The sequence below is a fragment of the Barbus barbus genome (assembly GCF_936440315.1).
Source record: "Barbus barbus genome assembly, chromosome: 36".
NCBI lineage: Eukaryota > Metazoa > Chordata > Actinopteri > Cypriniformes > Cyprinidae > Barbus > Barbus barbus.
The window spans coordinates 13422407-13440433 of NC_136714.1; the positions used below are offsets into that span (position 1 = coordinate 13422407).

General features: G+C 40.5%; 1 protein-coding gene across 1 annotated transcript in view; it reads left to right on the forward strand.

The window, feature by feature from the left end:
• Nucleotides 1-780: 780 nt before the first annotated feature.
• The window catches only part of cnksr2b (connector enhancer of kinase suppressor of Ras 2b), a 46169-nt gene continuing 28922 nt past the window's right edge, over nt 781-18027 (forward strand). The window contains exons 1-2 of the mRNA XM_079395452.1: nt 781-1275; nt 17295-17458. Coding sequence (XP_079251578.1) covers nt 1212-1275; nt 17295-17458 — 228 coding nt within the window. The 5' untranslated portion in view covers nt 781-1211. The remainder of the gene's footprint in view (nt 1276-17294; nt 17459-18027) is intronic.

An 18027-nucleotide genomic window follows, 5' to 3' on the forward strand; every position in this document is an offset into this window, starting at 1 on the left:
GAAATTGCCATTAAGTAAGAATTTATTCAGTTGAATGCATATCTTCATAAAATTACATAAATATTAATAATCATTTAGACTAACTAAATGACGGTCACTTCAGTTTTGAGGACAGCAAGCATTTAAAACACCTTCTTAAAAAATGTTTTTATGGAAATGCCATTAAATATTTTAATCATGCATTCAATTGAATATGTAAAACTAAATATTAATGATCATTTAGATTGTGTGTTAATATGTGTGCACCTTAAATATGCATGATGGGTTAAAGGGATAGTTAGCCCAAATATGAATATTATGTCACCCTCATGTTGTTCCAGACCCGTATGACTTTCGTCCATTGAAGACACAAAAAGAGGGGGTAGGGACCGACAGTATAAGTCACCATTCACTGTTGTTGCATCTTATTTGAAAATAAAAATAAAATGGAAACGAATAGTGACTGAGACTGTTATTCTGCTCAGCATCTCCTTTTGTGCTCTATACAGAAGAAAGAATTTTCACTATCCCTTTAAGTAAGAAGTAATGATTGATCATTAAAAAAAATTAAAAATCATCCAAGCATTGAAATAAAAAAGGCTTCCAAGTAAACAGTGACTCATTTGATTCTGCAAACACAATAAAATAATAGAGCATCCCAGTCCCAATACTATCTGTGAGGGTGTATTTAATACTCTGGTTTGCACACAGCTCAATTATGGAGATGTTTCCGCTGCTTGGCCCTCATGACGGCTCATTTGCCAGAGCCAACGACTGACAAGAATGGACGAGGCGCGAGTCATACGAGTGTGCGCGAGGGGCGCGCGTGCAGACTACTGTTTACTGGTAACAGCTTGAGACGAGGCACACAGCTGCGTGAATTCACCGTTGTCTGTCTTCTACTGCGCGATATATGGGATGAGGAATTGAGACATTAAAGGCATCGCAACGTGAGTGAAAATGATAGAAAAGAGGATAAAACCTCGCGCGAGAGCAAGAGAAATCTAACGTTATTCTGACAGCTCTCTCACAAAGACCACTGCGAAGGAATGCAGAGCAATGCTTTGAACTTGAAAGACCACCAACGCTTCGTTTGCAAGAACCAGAGCAGAATTTGCAGGATAAACATGCAGCGGGTGAAAAACGGGCATAAATCTGCCTGAGTGGATCTGAAGTGTGCTGAAGAGCTTCTTTCGCACCTTTGTTTGGCAGCGTCTGCAAAAACTTCCACAATGGCTCTGGTCATGGAACCTGTGAGCAGGTGGTCAACTAGCCAGGTGGTCGACTGGATGAAAGGTAGCCTATTCATTTACATTCATATGTATTTTTCTGTAACAATGGAAAAAAAAAATACTGCATATCCAATTAGGATCGCATGTGAACATTGTTTGCGTTTATAAAAATGCAAATGTTACATGCTTATCCAGGCTTTGAGTGCGTGCAAGAAATAATTTAACTCGTTTTAAAGAAACATCACTGTGCATCACAGTGCGCGCATTCAAGCTGTCAAGCAATTAAGATATAGTCTGTCATATATTGAGCTTATCGCAATGGCTGTTGTTAACAGATGTTGATGTACACGTGAAAGAATTAGGTATTAGAATTCGTTTAAACTAATATTAATGAATGAAGTTGGTTGAGTAATCACGTCATCTCATCAAACAGAATGTAAAATGACGGGTCACGTGAAGGCTGAGCGATCAGCTGGGACCCCTCTGGCTCAATGGCCCCTCCATGGTCACTTAAAGTTCACGAAAATTTTATTATTTCAGTAGCTCACAGGAAGGAAACACATATATTTCAAAACTTTCTCGTGCAGTTATATCGTTGGGTAATTAAACTGTATATAAAATGCGGGCATCAGGGAGCCGCTATTAATGTGCCGGGCACTGAAACTTCTTTCAAATGCACGATCAATTTTTACTTTCACTTTTGCTTCCGAGATTTGTGATAGCATGTACTCTGTTTATACTGTGGAGCGGCAGTACTTACCACCCATTTTACAAGATCAGATGCTTGTGAGTGGTGCTCAGGATCTGTAAATCATTCGCCATCATCCTCATCTCTCCTTACTCGGTTTATGTGGTAAGTGAAATCATATATACTGTAATGTAACAGGCTACCGCTAGCAAGGAGCTAACCATGTCCCTTTAGTGGCTGGCATTATTTGCTTTCCGTGCCTTTGTGAATACAGACACTAACCCATCCCTACACTTCTCATCCCCTGCACAGCCTGGAACATAACATTTATTTCCATGATCAGACATTTTCGCTGTTGTCCTCACTTTTTCACAATACCTGCAGAACTTCTGATGGTTCGCCTGGAGGCTGGCCTAGAACATGGGCTGGTATATGCAAATGTTGGGGGCGTAACTATTAGTGATCTAGCCTCTTAGGTCACAGTCAGTATTATGTTCTGATTTGCCTGTTTTTCAGTGGTCTTTTTTATTCACAAGATTTACATAAGGAGGAGGAAACAATGGTGTTTGAGGGTCATGGTATGTCATTTCCATGTACAGATGCCAATGTAAATACAGTTTTACATTCTATGGCACCTTTAAGAAGCTTCAGATATTTTCTTGACGTGGCCAATGCTTTGCTTCTAAAAAGCTGGAGAATTTTATTGGCATCTGTCTGTTATGTGCAGAAAGAAACCCCACAAGCTGCTGAGACACACTGAGGAGCAGAAGATAACGTGTTTATGTGCGTGTGTATCAGTGTAAGGCTGTGTTAAAGCCCCTATGGGCTGATAGTGTCTGTTTGTATTCGTGTGATCATTAGAGCCTTTTGATCAGCAGCGTGCAACAATGCGCTCAATGTTTCTCACACAAATACTCAATCCTTGCACAACAAAAGAGAGAGTTTACTCAAAAATGTAAATTCTGTTATCATTTGATCTATTTGTCTTATTCAGATATTTTATGTGTTCGTTGTGCTTTTGTAAGGTTGGGTGTTTACACACATTTCATGATTCGATTAAAAAAATTATATTTAATTCAGTTCCGATTGCGATTCAAATCAGTTCCAATCTTGATTAAGTATCGAAGTATATGTCACTTTTTTTCTCAAGGATAAAAAAAATTGATACGGTCACATTTGTGAAATTTAGGCAGGGTTGGGGAGTAACGGAAACATGTAACGATCTTACGTAATCAGGATACAAAAAACTGGTAACTGTAATGCGTTACAGTAAGTCAAAAAAGTACTTAGATTACAGTTACATTTACTAAAAAAATGGGAATACTATCAGGTTTATAATGATCTTTATTTAAGTAAGGAATAATTGACGACAAGCCGTTGAATTGTTAGAAAATAATGATCTGAGGTGGTGATGCAGCCACGATGCAAAATAGACTAATGCAGTTAAATACAGTGAGAGAGAGAGAGAGCGAATGAGAGAGAGATTAGGTGAAATTTAGTAGTTGAAAACGGAGTATTTTAGCAATGTATGAAGCATTTCTCACACAGAAGTCACTTTCAGCATCGCAAATTTGCGTAATCTACTTGAATGTCAGCGAAATTCCCAATTACACAGATTCCCATTTAAATTAATGGAATTTGCCTGCGAAATTTCACAGAGCATCAGTAAATGTGACTGCACCTTAATGTAAACTATAAACCCTAGTAAATTTCTATAATATTTCTATAATATTAAAGGTTAAAATTAACACAGGTTTTATAGTTATGATATAATGACTTTTTAATGATATAATAATCTTTTTTTATTCCAGTTGATTTTTTTGAAATATAAACATTTAACTGGTGGCTGTCCTAACAACTTGTTTTCATGAGTTTTTTTAAAAACATGCAATAAATAAAATCAATATTTTTAACCCAGCCCTACTTTTGTCACGCTACGGTGGAATGAGGAGGTCACGAAGAAGGAGATGAGTTCAAATAGTATTTAATATAATCCACACGAGGGTAAATCCACAAAGGCAGACAGGAGACACACGTAGAACATCGTATACAGCAACATCAGACATTCAATACCAGACGAAGACTAACGAAACAGACTGGACTGTAAGTACAGAAGCTAATGAAGATAATTAATGACACACACGTGAACTAAATCACACAATCAAACATGAGGGAAAACTAGGTCACACAGAGCACATGGGGAATGAAAACACAAAACATCCATGGGTGTGACAACTTTTTTGCCGTTTTTGGAGCTTAGTAGTATTTGGTCACCATTTACTTTCATTGTATGCAAAAGAGCAGTGTGAACATTCTACCAATGTTCTCTTTTCGTGTTTTATGAAAGATTTGGAATGGCATTAGGATGAATAAATGGTGACAAAATTCATAACTATCCTTTAGCAGCATTTATTAAGCTAACACAGCATGTGCAGCACGCAGTACAGTAAACCTATGATCAGTGTGCATCACTATATGCTGCCCACGTGGCCTCACTGAGCCACACACAATGCCACAAATATGCTGACTAGGACTGAAATCATTTTGCTTGTCTCTGTCTCATGTGCTGTCAGGGGCGTAGATTACGCGGGGGACGTGTCCCCCCCACTTTTCATAAAAAGTAAATTCGTCCCCCGCACTTTTTCATTGGACAGCTGTGTTCTCGACATGTTGAGGTTTTAATGGAGCAATGTATATAAATGCAGAATGATTTAAAATTCAAAGAGACAAGATATACATGACGTTTACGTTTCCATGGCAATCAGTCACTCAGTTTGTGACGTCACGACATGCCCAGGCTCGCGCCCGCGGTCCCGCGCTGTATCCATCATTCATTAGAGGTCGAGATGAGTTCAAAGCGGCAAGAAACTCTTCACTCCTTTTTTACAAAAAAGTCAAGCAGCGTAAGTTGTCATGTGGGATCCGAATAGTGTTGCACAATGTTGAGTGACTCTGCCTATTGCTCTTGTTGAATAATTAGCAAGCTTTTATGTTCATTATATGGAAAAAAAAAAAAAAAAAAAAAACTGCCTGGACAAACATGCACTTATTTTCAGTGTATTTTTCCGTAACTCTTTTGTAACGTCTTTTATTTTAACACGTATGCATGTTATCAGAACCCTTCAAATAAGAATAAAGATAATGTTGAACTGAGATTTTACAGCGTTTGCAGCATTGTGACACTCTGCCAATTCTACATGATGTATTTCAATCAAGTATGCAAGCACTGATCTGATACAGGACCGATCTTCATTTAGGGGTGCTCTGTCATTATTGCACTAATTTGACGTTTTTATGTGTTGTCAAGAATGAACAAGAAACAGTCAGCCTAGGTTTGTTAGGACAGAATCAGGACGACACACAAGAAAACACACTTCACAGCTGAGAAGAACTGATAGAGTGGCTTTTAACACCTGGCTGTTTTTACATTGTATAAAATCTATTAATACACGATCGTTTGTAGGATTATATATGGACCAATCATAGAAAACACATAATTAGTCAAATATAGAAAAATAAAAAATAACATTAGTATGATGAACAACTTCTCAGCTATCATTTTTAACTACAGTAGGTAATTATTAGCTTGCATATTGGTTGTTTATTAGTACTTAAGCACATATTAATTCTGTATTCTTCATGATCATATTCTGCATCCCATAATCCTAAACTTAACAACTACAACGACTACTTTACAAGCTATTAATAAGCAGCAAATGAAGAGTTTATTGAAGTAAAAGTCATAGTTAATAGTGAATATGTGTTTATCATTCTAAAGTTTTAAAAAATAATTTAGGATACAAATGATTGGTTACTTTTTACTTTACTTTTGTCATTTAGCAGACGCTTTTGTCCAAAGCGACTTACAAATAAGAAAAAGTAACTAAGACTAAAAGTTACAACTCTATAAATACTATATACCCACATATTTAAGAAAATAAAGAAATTAAATAAAATTGGCACATGCATATAACAACATTTCAATAATAAACATATAAATGAAAAAACTTAAATAAAAAGTGTCCCTGCCCGGTGGAGTCGCACGGTAGAGTTGATGGTCTTTACACTCTTCGGTCTTCACACTAATGTCTTCACTGGTTATTGTCCAGCAGTGTACTTAATTAGTTATTTTCTTCTGTATGTCACTTCCCTGTATGTAGATGTTTCAAACACTGCTTTATTTGCTGTAGACAGAGGGAGTGAATGAGGCAGAAAGTTTCAGTGAGGCTTCAGAGGTAAAGATTATTTACAGCATTGTCTATGATAAGATATTTATTTTAACATAGACTAATCAGACTAATGTATAATAGAACAGAACAGAATAAAGAAGTATGTGAATGTGCAAGTATCCATTACTGTGTGCATGTACTGTACATACAACACTGTAACGCCACACCAGCAGAGGGAGCTCTTGCCCTAGTACAGACTGTTACTGCTCCCTCTGCTTCTATGGTTACTTCCTGTTTGGCGGCCATATAAAGAGGGCCATGCCAAACAGGCCTTTGCGAAGTCTTGTTCCGCTGTATCTGGACATTTCTGAGCGTTGTCATTATCTTGTTTTTGCCTTGCCTGTGTTTTGGACTCTGGACTGTTCTCTTGGTTATTGATTGTTTGCCGCCTGCCTTGACCATTGCCTGTGTTTCTGTTTACTCTCTTGCCTTGCCCTGGATGTTATTGTTTGCTGGTGATCGACCCTGCCTGCCTTGACCACGATCTGTATAATAAAGCTTGCGTTTGGATCTTATCCCTGTTGTCACGCTCCAGTCCTCATTACAGAAGACTTCGCCTACCACAGATCCAGCAGCTTTACCATCAACCATGAATCCTGAGGATTGTCTCGTGCGCCTCCGTCAAGGTGAGCTGCCCATTGAAGATTATGTGGCTAAGTTTTGTGAACTTTCCTACCAGACAGACTTTAAGGAAAGCTTCTTGAAAGACATTTTTCGGTTTGGACTAAGTAAAGAAATATCAAACTTAATGCCACGAAATACCCATCACTGGACTCTTACTCGTTATATTGATTTTGCTTTGTGTTTGAGTGGCTCTGCACTTACTGTGGGGACTGCTGATGAGGAACCCGGCTACCCTCCGGCACCCTCCACACCAGAGTATTCGAACGTCATGTCTGGAATTTTTCACGTCACGTCAGAGTCTACACAGCCTGCTCATGTCATTCCTGCCAAGCCAAGGCGAACTCACGTCAAGCCTAAGTCTACTCATGTCACGCTTTCCAAGCCACAGTCTGCTCACGTCAGGCCTGCCAAGTCACACTCTGTTCATGTCATGCCTACCAAGCCACAGTCTGCTTTCTTCACGTCTGCTAAGCCACAGCCTGCAAATGTTGCGTCTGTCAAGCCAGGACTTACTCACGTCACCTCTGTCAAGGCAAATCCTGCTAACATCATGCCTGCTAACCCGAAACCTCCCAACATCACGCCTGCCACGCCCCAGCTTGCTAATGTCATGTCTGCTACACCAGGACCTACTCACGTCATGCCAGTTAAGTCACAGTTTACTCCTGTCATGTTTAACACGTCACTGTCTGATTACATATCTACCAACCCAGAGTCTGATAACGTCATGTCTGCTACCCCAGGGCCTGCTCACGTTATGCTGGCTACTCAGGAGATTCTCCCTAACATGGCCGCTATTCAAGAGCTCCATCGTAAGATAGCTGCTACACAAGAGTCTCTTTGGAAAATGGCCACAGTTTTAGAGTCTGCTCACGCCATGCCTGCCCAGCCAGAGCCTGCTCGCGTCATGCCTGCCCAGCCAGAGCCTGCTTGCGTCATGCCTGCTCACGGCATGCCTGCCCAGCCAGAGTCTACAGGGCCTACTCCCATCACGCCGGAATACCTGGCCAAGATGGCCACCATGCCTGAGTCCTCTGCCAGGATGGCCACCATGCCTGTGCCTCGCCATGTCACGGCTGTCAGTCCAAAAACTGTGTACAAAATGGCCACCATACAAGAGTCACATCACATCTCAGACGATTTTCCACAGTCTTATCAAATCACAGCTGATGTTAAAGAACCAAGTCAAGTCATAACTGCTACCAACAAGCCAAGCCAAGCCACAGCTGATCATCACGAATCAAGCCAAGCCACAGCTGATCATCACGAATCAAGCCAAGCCACAATTGATCATCACGAGTCAAGCCAAGCCACAATTGATCGTCAGGAGTCAAGCCAAGTCCCAGTTGATCATCCCAAAACAAGCCAAGCCACAATTGATTGCCATGAGGCAAGCAAAGCCACAGTTGATCCTCGCAAGTCCAGCCAAGGCACAGCTCCTCAGCCAGAGTCTCTTCACGCCTCAGCTCCTCAGCCAGAGTCTCTTCACGCCTCAGCTCCTCAGCCAGAGTCACTTCACGCCTCAGCTCCTCAGCCAGAGTCACTTCACGCCTCAGCTCCTCAGCCAGAGTCACTTCACGCCTCAGCTCCTCAGCCAAAGTCACTTCACGCCTCAGCTCCTCAGCCAGAGTCACTTCACGCCTCAGCTCCTCAGCCAGAGTCACTTCACGCCTCAGCTCCTCAGCCAGAGTCACTTCACGCCTCCGCCGAACTGACAAAGGCTGTTACCACAGATTCTAGGTCAGTTCTTCGAGTTCTGATATCCAGTGTGATGGACCCACCACTGATGTCGGTGCGAGAAGCAGGCATTCCCAAGGTCTCAACTCTGGCTGTTACCGAGACTGTTCCCCTGACCTCAGTGCTTCTCGTTATGGCGGTCGTCATTCTGAGTGTGTGGGCTGTACACTGTGCTCCTGAGGCCTCTCCGGTCCACGAGCCTGTTCCAGTGCCACCAGAGGTGGCGGCTTCGGCTGCAGAACCTCCCGAAGTGGTGGTACCTACACCCGTATCCCAAGAATCCAGTTCTCAAGTCACGGCCAGGAGTGCCGATCCCGAATCCCGAGAATCCAGTTCTCATGTCACGGCCAGGAGTGCTGATCCCGAATCCTGAGAATCCAGTTCTCAAACTACGGCCCGGTGTGCCGATCCCGTATCCCGAGAATCAAGTTCTCAAATCACAGCCAGGAGTGCCGATCCAGATCCCAGAGAATCCTGTTCTCCAGTCACGGCCAGGAGTGCCGTTCCTGATCCTCAAGTGTCCGTGCTGCAAGAGCGCCCTCAAGTGTCCGCGCTGCAAGAGCGCCCACAAGTGCCCGCTCCTCCAGAGCGCCCAAAAGTGCCCGCTCCTCCAGAGCGCCCCCTAGAGCCCGCTCCTCCAGAGCGCCCCAAAGAGGCCATCTGTCAACTCACGCCCTGTCCTGTCACGGCTAAAGAGGCCGTCTGCGAATCCTTGCCCTGCCCTGTCACAGCTATGGAGGCCGTCTGCGAATCCTTGTCCTGCCCAGTCACGGCAATGGAGGCCGTCTGCATATCCTCCTCCTGTCCTACCACAGCCATAGAGACCGTTTACGAACTCTCGACCTGCCCGGTCACGGCCCCTGGGATCAGGGGGACTCTCTCTGTGTTGTCTGTCTCTGCTCTCCCTATGGTGTCTGTCTCTGTTCTCCCTAGATCCCTGATCCTGCCATGGCTTCCTGACCAGTCCGCTCTACCGTGGAGATACTCTACCCTGTCTACGCCACACTGGTGGGCTCCGGCTCCGTCTACTCCGCTGTGGTGGTCAGCTGTCTGGCTCTGGGGGTCTCCCGCTCCGCCCAGGTGGGCTCTGGTCCCGTCCTGCCCTGCAACAAGGACTCTCCCAGTGTTGTCTGTCTCTGCTCTCTCTGTGTTGTCGGTCCTTGTTCTCCCCAGATCCCAGTCTCTGTCATGGGTTCCTGCTCGAGTCTGGTGGTTGTCTGCCCCGCCGTGGTGGTCCTCTGCTCCGGTCTGGTCATCTGCTCCGCCATGGTGGTCTTCTGCTCAGCCCTGGTGGGCTCTGACCCCGTCTGCTCCATCCTGGTGGACTTTGACCCCGTCTGATCCGCCCTGGTGGGATTTGGTCCCGTCTGCTTCGCCCTGGTGGGCTCCAGTCCCATCGTCTCCACCATGGCTTCCTACCCTACCAGCTCTGCTATGGCTTAACCTGTCGACTCCACCATGGACACATGCTCCACTGTACCACAGTTTGCCTTTGCTCCATGATCCAGGTCCTCCATTGCTCCATGATCCAGGTCCACTCCCTCTGCATGGACCTGGCCCTCCGTCCCACCCCCTGGTCTACTTCATTCCCACCACCCTCCTGGACTGTTTATTTTTGAGCGCCAGGAGTCGCTCCTTGAGGGGGGGATTCTGTAACGCCACACCAGCAGAGGGAGCTCTTGCCCTAGTACAGACTGTTACTGCTCCCTCTGCTTCTATGGTTACTTCCTGTTTGGCGGCCATATAAAGAGGGCCATGCCAAACAGGCCTTTGCGAAGTCTTGTTCCGCTGTATCTGGACATTTCTGAGCGTTGTCATTATCTTGTTTTTGCCTTGCCTGTGTTTTGGACTCTGGACTGTTCTCTTGGTTATTGATTGTTTGCCGCCTGCCTTGACCATTGCCTGTGTTTCTGTTTACTCTCTTGCCTTGCCCTGGATGTTATTGTTTGCTGGTGATCGACCCTGCCTGCCTTGACCACGATCTGTATAATAAAGCTTGCGTTTGGATCTTATCCCTGTTGTCACGCTCCAGTCCTCATTACAAACACACACAAAATACAATCTGAAATATATAAACAATAGTACCCTTATAAGGACATCTTTGTAACTTATACTCAAAAAGGTGCACATATAGAGTACCGTAATGTACAACTATGAAACTTTTTGGGGTAAATAATGTACAAAGATGTCCTTTTAATGGTACTGTCCCAGTGACAAGCTGTTGTATTTCTTTATTTTTTTCTCTCTTTCCTTCTGTTTTATAATCATATATAACAATATAATCATAAAGCATATTAAGCAAAAAGGTATGATTAAAAATAAAACCTGTCAATTAGACAAGGGTTAACTGAAAAAAAAAAAGAACCGGTATAACACTAGACATTCCGTCCCCCCCACTTTTGAAATTATGGCTACGCCCCTGTGTGCTGTATTTATGAAAGTGCATCTCTTCAGAACAATCTTTATGTATTTGACTTCTGCCTAGGTCTACAGCCCTGCATTCCCAGCTGCAAAGCATATTTCCCTGTATATAAGCTTTGCATGTTGGGTTTGTTGTTGGTGTGGCTTGCGTGTTTGACATCCTTCGTGAAATGTTTGAAGGCACATGTTGATTACTAAGCTAGGTTTTTTAATATTTAACTGGCATATGGATACAATTAAATGTATGAGAAATATCTGAAGAAAAGCAACTGTTAGTGTCATGCATCCACTTCTGCCAAACAATTCTGTGCCATGCGTATACTCATGCCCTGTTTTAAAACCCAACCTGTAACTAGTTTTATGATGGTAATGTGTAAACAATTAGTGAAATTAGTGTTAAAAAAACAAAACAAAATAAAACTGGAAGCTTTGGTTGTGTAACCTGTTTCTGTTGAGTTTTCCTTTTGCCCATTTTTGGTTCTTCCTGTCATTAGTTAATTATCTATCATCCCCGTCACCTGTGTTTGATTTAATTATCTTGTTTTCTCGTTTGTTCCAGCCCCTTTATAAGTCCTGAGTTTTCCCTTGGTTTTTGTCTGTTCTTAAGTTAGTAATTGTACAACTATTTTACATTTTGTACATTACTGGAGGATTTTTGTAAGTGTATATTTCACAATAACCGTTTCCATCTTTATCATAGTTAGCAGCTGCTTTGCATGTTAAAACGCACTGAAAATGTACTGTCATTATAATAAAGGTCACAGTAAACATTTTGCGTTGAAGTTCATGAGTTCATTATTAATTAAACATGTAAAAGCCATATGACAATAAAATATGTAAATATTAAATGAAACATAAATGTGCATAAAAATAAGAATAAACTTATCACTTAATTTTTTTTTTTTTATAAATTATTATTAGGTAAATTGTATATTTTACTTATACTACCATTTCAAAAGTTTGAAGTTATTATGATTTTGAAAGAAACTAATACTTTTATTCGGCTAGGGTGCATTAAATTGACCGAAAGTGACAGTGAAGACATTTCTGTCATGACAACTCTTGGAGGGATTGGCATAGTAATGTATATGACAATGTTAATGTGTTTGGTCTTGGCAGAATAGATCTGCTACGCTGCTGCTGCGGCAGAGCAAGTAGCAAGACTTGCTACTGCCAATACATCCACAACATGCTGCTGTGAGCATGTAAAAAATACTGCTGCTGCACATATAAAATAGGCTATATGAAATACCCCCCCCCATACATAGCTTACATGAACCACCATGTAGCAGATCTATGCAGGTGGAGCTGGGGAAAGTGGAGGGTTTCAGAAGCGCGCTGCAACTGCTACAGCAATCACTAGGGAAGTATTTGAATGTTAAGCAGCAAGCTCATTGGCTGCTGATACAAAAAGAACCAATTAGCTTTCGCCATGTGATGATGTCATTATGTCAGATTGAGTTAGACCTATTGGACTGTGCCATCTAGACTGTTTCATGACAGAATTGTGGATTTATAATGTTACAAAAGTTTTAAATTTCAAATAAACACTGTTCATTTGAACTTTATATTAATTGAAGAATTCTGAAAAAATCACAGTTTCCACAAAAACATTAAGCAGCACCTTCATGGCCTCAAAATTCCGCTTTGTCATCACAGGAATAAATTACATTTTTAAAAATGGTTTTAAATTGTAAAAATATTTTCAATCTTACTGCATTTTTTTAATCAAATATATGCAGCCTTGGCGAATATTAGAGACTCAAAAAATCTTGAATGATAGTATATTTTACCAAACAAACTTATAATATTTTTCGGTGTACATGGTAATGATTAAAAAATTAAAATTTTTACATTATCAGTTTTTTTTTTTTTTTTTTTTTTTTTTTTTTTTACATGTGATGTTTTTTAGTCAGTGGCTTCACAGGCAGCAAACAACAAGCTGAACTTTTTTTATTTTTTGACTTCTTTGGGGTAGTACAGTGAAGGGGAAATCACTGGTGGAGGCGAGGGGTTAATGGGATCAGGTCATGTTGTGGTTTGGATGCAAATCACATGTCAACCAAGTGGGTGCTTTGTCCCTAATGTGTCAAGTGCATGAGCGCTACCGCTGCACCAAATCTCTAGCAAAAGATTTTATCTAGTAACTGTTACAGTTTTGAATATTTTTGTATTCACATTCTCTGTATAAATCCATAATGTACACAGTGTTTCCTGTTCCCATATTTACAGGTTTCCTAGCACACTGCGATTACCATGTTGCAGCTCTAACATTAGCATACGGTTCAGTGGTGATGCCCCCAGGTGATGCCACTGAGGGCCAAACAACAGCCTTCCCAGCGCAGAAGAACCCTGTGACCTTCCCTCAATGCTCTTTTTTTCCTGCCCCCCTCAATGCTTCCTGTGACTCACTCCTGCGCCCCCTTCTGAGTGGTGCCATGGGCATTCTGAGCAGAATAATAGCAGTAAATCCAATAAAACTGCACACAATGTAGCTCAAATACAGCCTTGATCAAATGCACGTTGTATTAATCTATTTAACTAAACAGTTCAACAGGATTTCACATGTATGTCCAGACACAGCCTTCTATGCTGTTTGTTGACAGACACTGTAAAATAACTACAGTAGCTGTGTGTAGCAGTGTGCAAATATCAGACAGATTCCTGCATTATACCCCAGAGAAATAACATTATCTGTCTGGAAGTGGGACAGCAGTGTGTCCTCAATAGGAATAGTTCACCCCAAAATTTAAATTCTGTCAACATTTACTTCCGCTCATATAGTTCCAAACCTGTAGTACTTACATTTACATTTATTCATTTAGCTGACGCTTTTATCCAAAGCGACTTACAATTGCTATATATGTCAGAGGTCGCACGCCTCTGGAGCAACTAGGGGGTTAAGTGTCTTGCTCAGGGACACATTGGTGTCTCACAGTGGATTCGAACCCAGGTCTCTCACACCAAAGGCATGTGTCTTATCCACTGCGCCATCACCACCCCTACTTTTGAACAAGGGTGCTCAAATGAGCGGTTTGAACTTATTTATCCTGCACGTGTTTTTATTTTTGTTGCACATACAAACCTGCACACCACTTATGTGCACCCCTGTCTATATAGATTTTATGAATTTTTATTTTAATATTAGTTATTTTAGTGCATCAAGTTAAACTAAATTAAAATCAGTTATGTTGCTAAAATGTTGTAGCTGAAATAATTTAAACATATATATATATATATATATTATTTTTAGTTAACATATGGTTTTAGTTTTAGATAACTGGTAACGCTTTAGATAAGGGAACACTATTAACTAGTTGCTTATTAGCATGCATATTACTTGCATATTGGCTGTTTATTATTAGTACTTATAAAACATATATTAATGCCTTAATTCTGCATGACCACTACTGCAACAACTTCTTATTAAGCAGCAAACTGAGAGTTTATTGAGGGAAGATATTTAGTTTATAGTGAATATGTGTTCCCAAATCTAAAGGTACTAATAACCCTTCTCCAATCATTGCATGGAAAGAGCAACCAGCACAGAAAGCAACAAATTTTCACTTTTGGATAAAATAACCTTTTGATATCTACAAAGCATTTTTATTTTACAACTCATTTTATCTGTATGTATCTCGAGCAAGCATCCATTGCTTAGAGAGTTACGAAGCTCCTGATCCCTCTTTCAGTTCTGGGCCACACCGTTTGCCAAATGATGGATTGAGGACAGTTTAGAGGTTTTCAGGTCATGGCTGAAATGGACCAGCTTCTAAGCCGCTTTAGTCAACATACTATAAAGATATACGATCAGATTTTCTTCTTCACTACAACTTTCTCTCATTACTTACTCTCTCACCCTCTCGCTGCATCTTCCTCGCTTCTGACTGTTGGCCGACCACCCACCTCGCTTGACAGAGATTAATGGTCCCAGATGAACGTGCAGCACTCCTCTTTGTAGTATTTAACACAATTTAGCCACAGCGGCTGCAATTAACAGCAGATTAATGTCCTCCTAATCAATGAGTTTACTGTTTGTGTACACTGGCGCTGTGTGAGCCGGACAGCCACAGGAAGAGCAGCACTCGCTATAGAGATTACTGCTAAAAAGACACTTGGTTTCATTTGCTATTTCTAATTATTAAGTTCTTCTAACAAAAAAAAAAATGCCTTGCCTTTCCTGACTTGTTTCTGTTGTGAATCTGTCACGGTAAATATATCTACTCAGTAGAGCTATTGAGAGTCTTAATAATAATATTCCTATAATATTTCATTAGCATTACAATGCAAATTCCACACAAAAGCTGAAATCTCTGAATAGTCTATTGATGTAAGTATTAGATGTTTCTTTCTTTATTTATTGGTCTATTCAAACAGAAATCCCATATATAAGCTTCTCATCTCACTGCCAGTTTTGTCTTGGTAATGAGGTCCTACTCAAACACTCTTGCCATCCCTATACCATCTCTATAGCAGCGTGCAGCGACAAACGTGATGATTTCTTTCATTTGGAACGAGTTTAGATCAGCCTGGCAAAGAAGCGGATTTGCTAAGCCCTCAAATTGCATGCTAAGCCGCAAAACGCTCACTTTCAGCAGTTTTGAATCGTGCCGGTATCTGAACTGTCTCCTCATGGTCCATTAGATGTATGCAACATAGAGATGAATATCGGGGATTTGATGAAAGGGATATTTTACATGCTCTGCAACCTTGTCTTTTGTTGTGAAATGAGCATGCAGATAATAATATAAAAGAGTCAGAAAAGTCATGGAGGAGAAAACGTAAGTCTGTGAGGGAATTTAAGGGAGGTGGAGAGGAAATTAATAGTGCTGAGGACAGAAGGAGGAAGCTGGGAGGAAGTGAACATGGAAAATGCTGAGGTTAAGGACCTGAATACCATTTTCTATAGAACTAATCACATACATATTAAAGGAGATAAAAAGTCAAACCTACAGAGTGAAATTAAAAACAACAACAATAAAAAAAATATATATATATTAATCAAATTTAGGAGCCAAGTTACATTTTAGTTGATAAATTACCAATAATATTTTTAGTGAAATTTCACTTTTTTTTAAAATAGCATTAATTGATTTATTACACATTTTGTATCTTTAATTACACTCACAGTTCAGTGAGTCAATTGTGAACCCGTTTTGCGACTCACTGACTGAGTGAATCTGATTCAAGCCATTAATTTACAAGAAAAAAAAGGCCTTTTCATTAGTCTTTTTAAACTGAATCAAACATGACGTGCATTATTTGTGGATGCTTGCAAAGTTTTTCTGATGAGAGTTTGTGTCATTTTATTATTATTTTTATTATTATGTTTTTACTGATTGATTGATTGCACTGAATAATTTATTTGTTGCTTTGAATTTGCGGCCTGACCCCCAGGAATGTTTATGTAAAATATTTAATTTAAAATACTATTCATTAATTGAAGTTATCCTTTTTATATCTTTAATTGCACTTGCGGTTCAGTGAGGGAGTCTCACTGACTGAGTGAATCTGATTCAAATCGCTTGCTCATAAACAAATTTGAGGCTTTTTGTGAATCTTTTTGCCTGAAAAATGTTCATGAATTGGACATTAAGTTTGTTGAAATGCTGATGCATTCTTGTAACAAACACCACTGCATATGGATGCTCACAAGGTTTTCTTTACAATAGTTTATATTATTTTCTTGATTTTTTGTTTCATCTGAGACCGTTTTATTTGCACGTTTTGCAGCCTGTGGTCCTAAGAATAGTTGGAATACACTATATAACTACCTGCTTCTTTGTACATAAATTATCTCAATATACACCATTAATTATTTTGGTTTATCTGAATGTGTGAAACAATTTCTGTCTCTCTTCTATAAATATATAATGTTTTGTTTTGTGTGAATCTGTGGGAGAAGAAAACAATTGCAAAGGATCAGTATAGGAGGGTAGGGGGCACGGGGGAGGCATGTGTTTCCCAGACAACAGCTAGCTCTTGCCAAACAGGTCTTCCCTTATTAGTAACAATAAGGCTTGAAGTCCACTGACCTCTGTTCATGACAGCAAAGCGTTTCGAAATTGTGTCTCGGTCTGTGCCTGTCCACAAAATGAGGCCTGTTTAAACAGCTGTGTGCCAAGACTTTCCCAGTCCCTCACTACTGTCCTGGAGAGCTTTTTTATGTGTGCTGTACACACTCTTTTGAGGGCCACCACGTAAACACGCAGTCGGCTCCCACACTCCTATGTTGGGAGACATATATGCTATAGTTGCGTATAATCTCTGTTTTAGTTTTATTTAATCAGATTGTAACTCAGATTAACTAAACTGTGATGTAAATTTATACATTGTATCAAAGATGCTCTAGAAGCTTGAATGATGTGTGTTACTCTTTTCAAGGTTTGGATGACTGTCTGCAGCAGTACATTAAGAACTTTGAGCAGGAAAAGGTGGGCGGTGAACAGCTGTTGAGAATCACCCATCAGGAGCTGGAGGATCTGGCCGTTTCTCGAATCGGCCACCAGGAACTCATTCTGGAGGCTGTGGATCTGCTGTGCGCACTGGTGAGCAAATATACAAACACACACAGGTGCATTGTGTTCTCGCCGACACAAATGATAATTTCAAACTATAAGTGGGTTTTATAGCATCTTGTTGAAATGGCGGTATTGTTTTTATAATAACACAAATGAAATGGCATAATAGCAATTATAAAATGCATAGTTACAGATCTGGATGCAGATTGGTCAATACAGCATTCCAACTGTGTTATAATCAATGAGTGTATTGTATATGCTGTATTATTTACATTTATATTACATTCACCTTGCACTATAGATCAGGGGTTTTTCAAAGTATAAATCAAATAGTTTTAGATTTTTGACGTTGACAGGGATAATTCAAAATAAACACATAAAGAGCACATGAATACAAGCAAGCTGTACATATGAAACCTCTGCCTGAATCCAATATTTGTTTTAACATTAAAAAGAAAATTCTATCATGACAGATAATAGACTGTAAACTTAAATAAACTGAAATACAAATGAAGTGATTAACAAATCAGAAAAAAACATACAACTGTCCTGTAGAGTTTAGCTCTGCAGGACTTCGGCACTCCAGGACCAGTGTT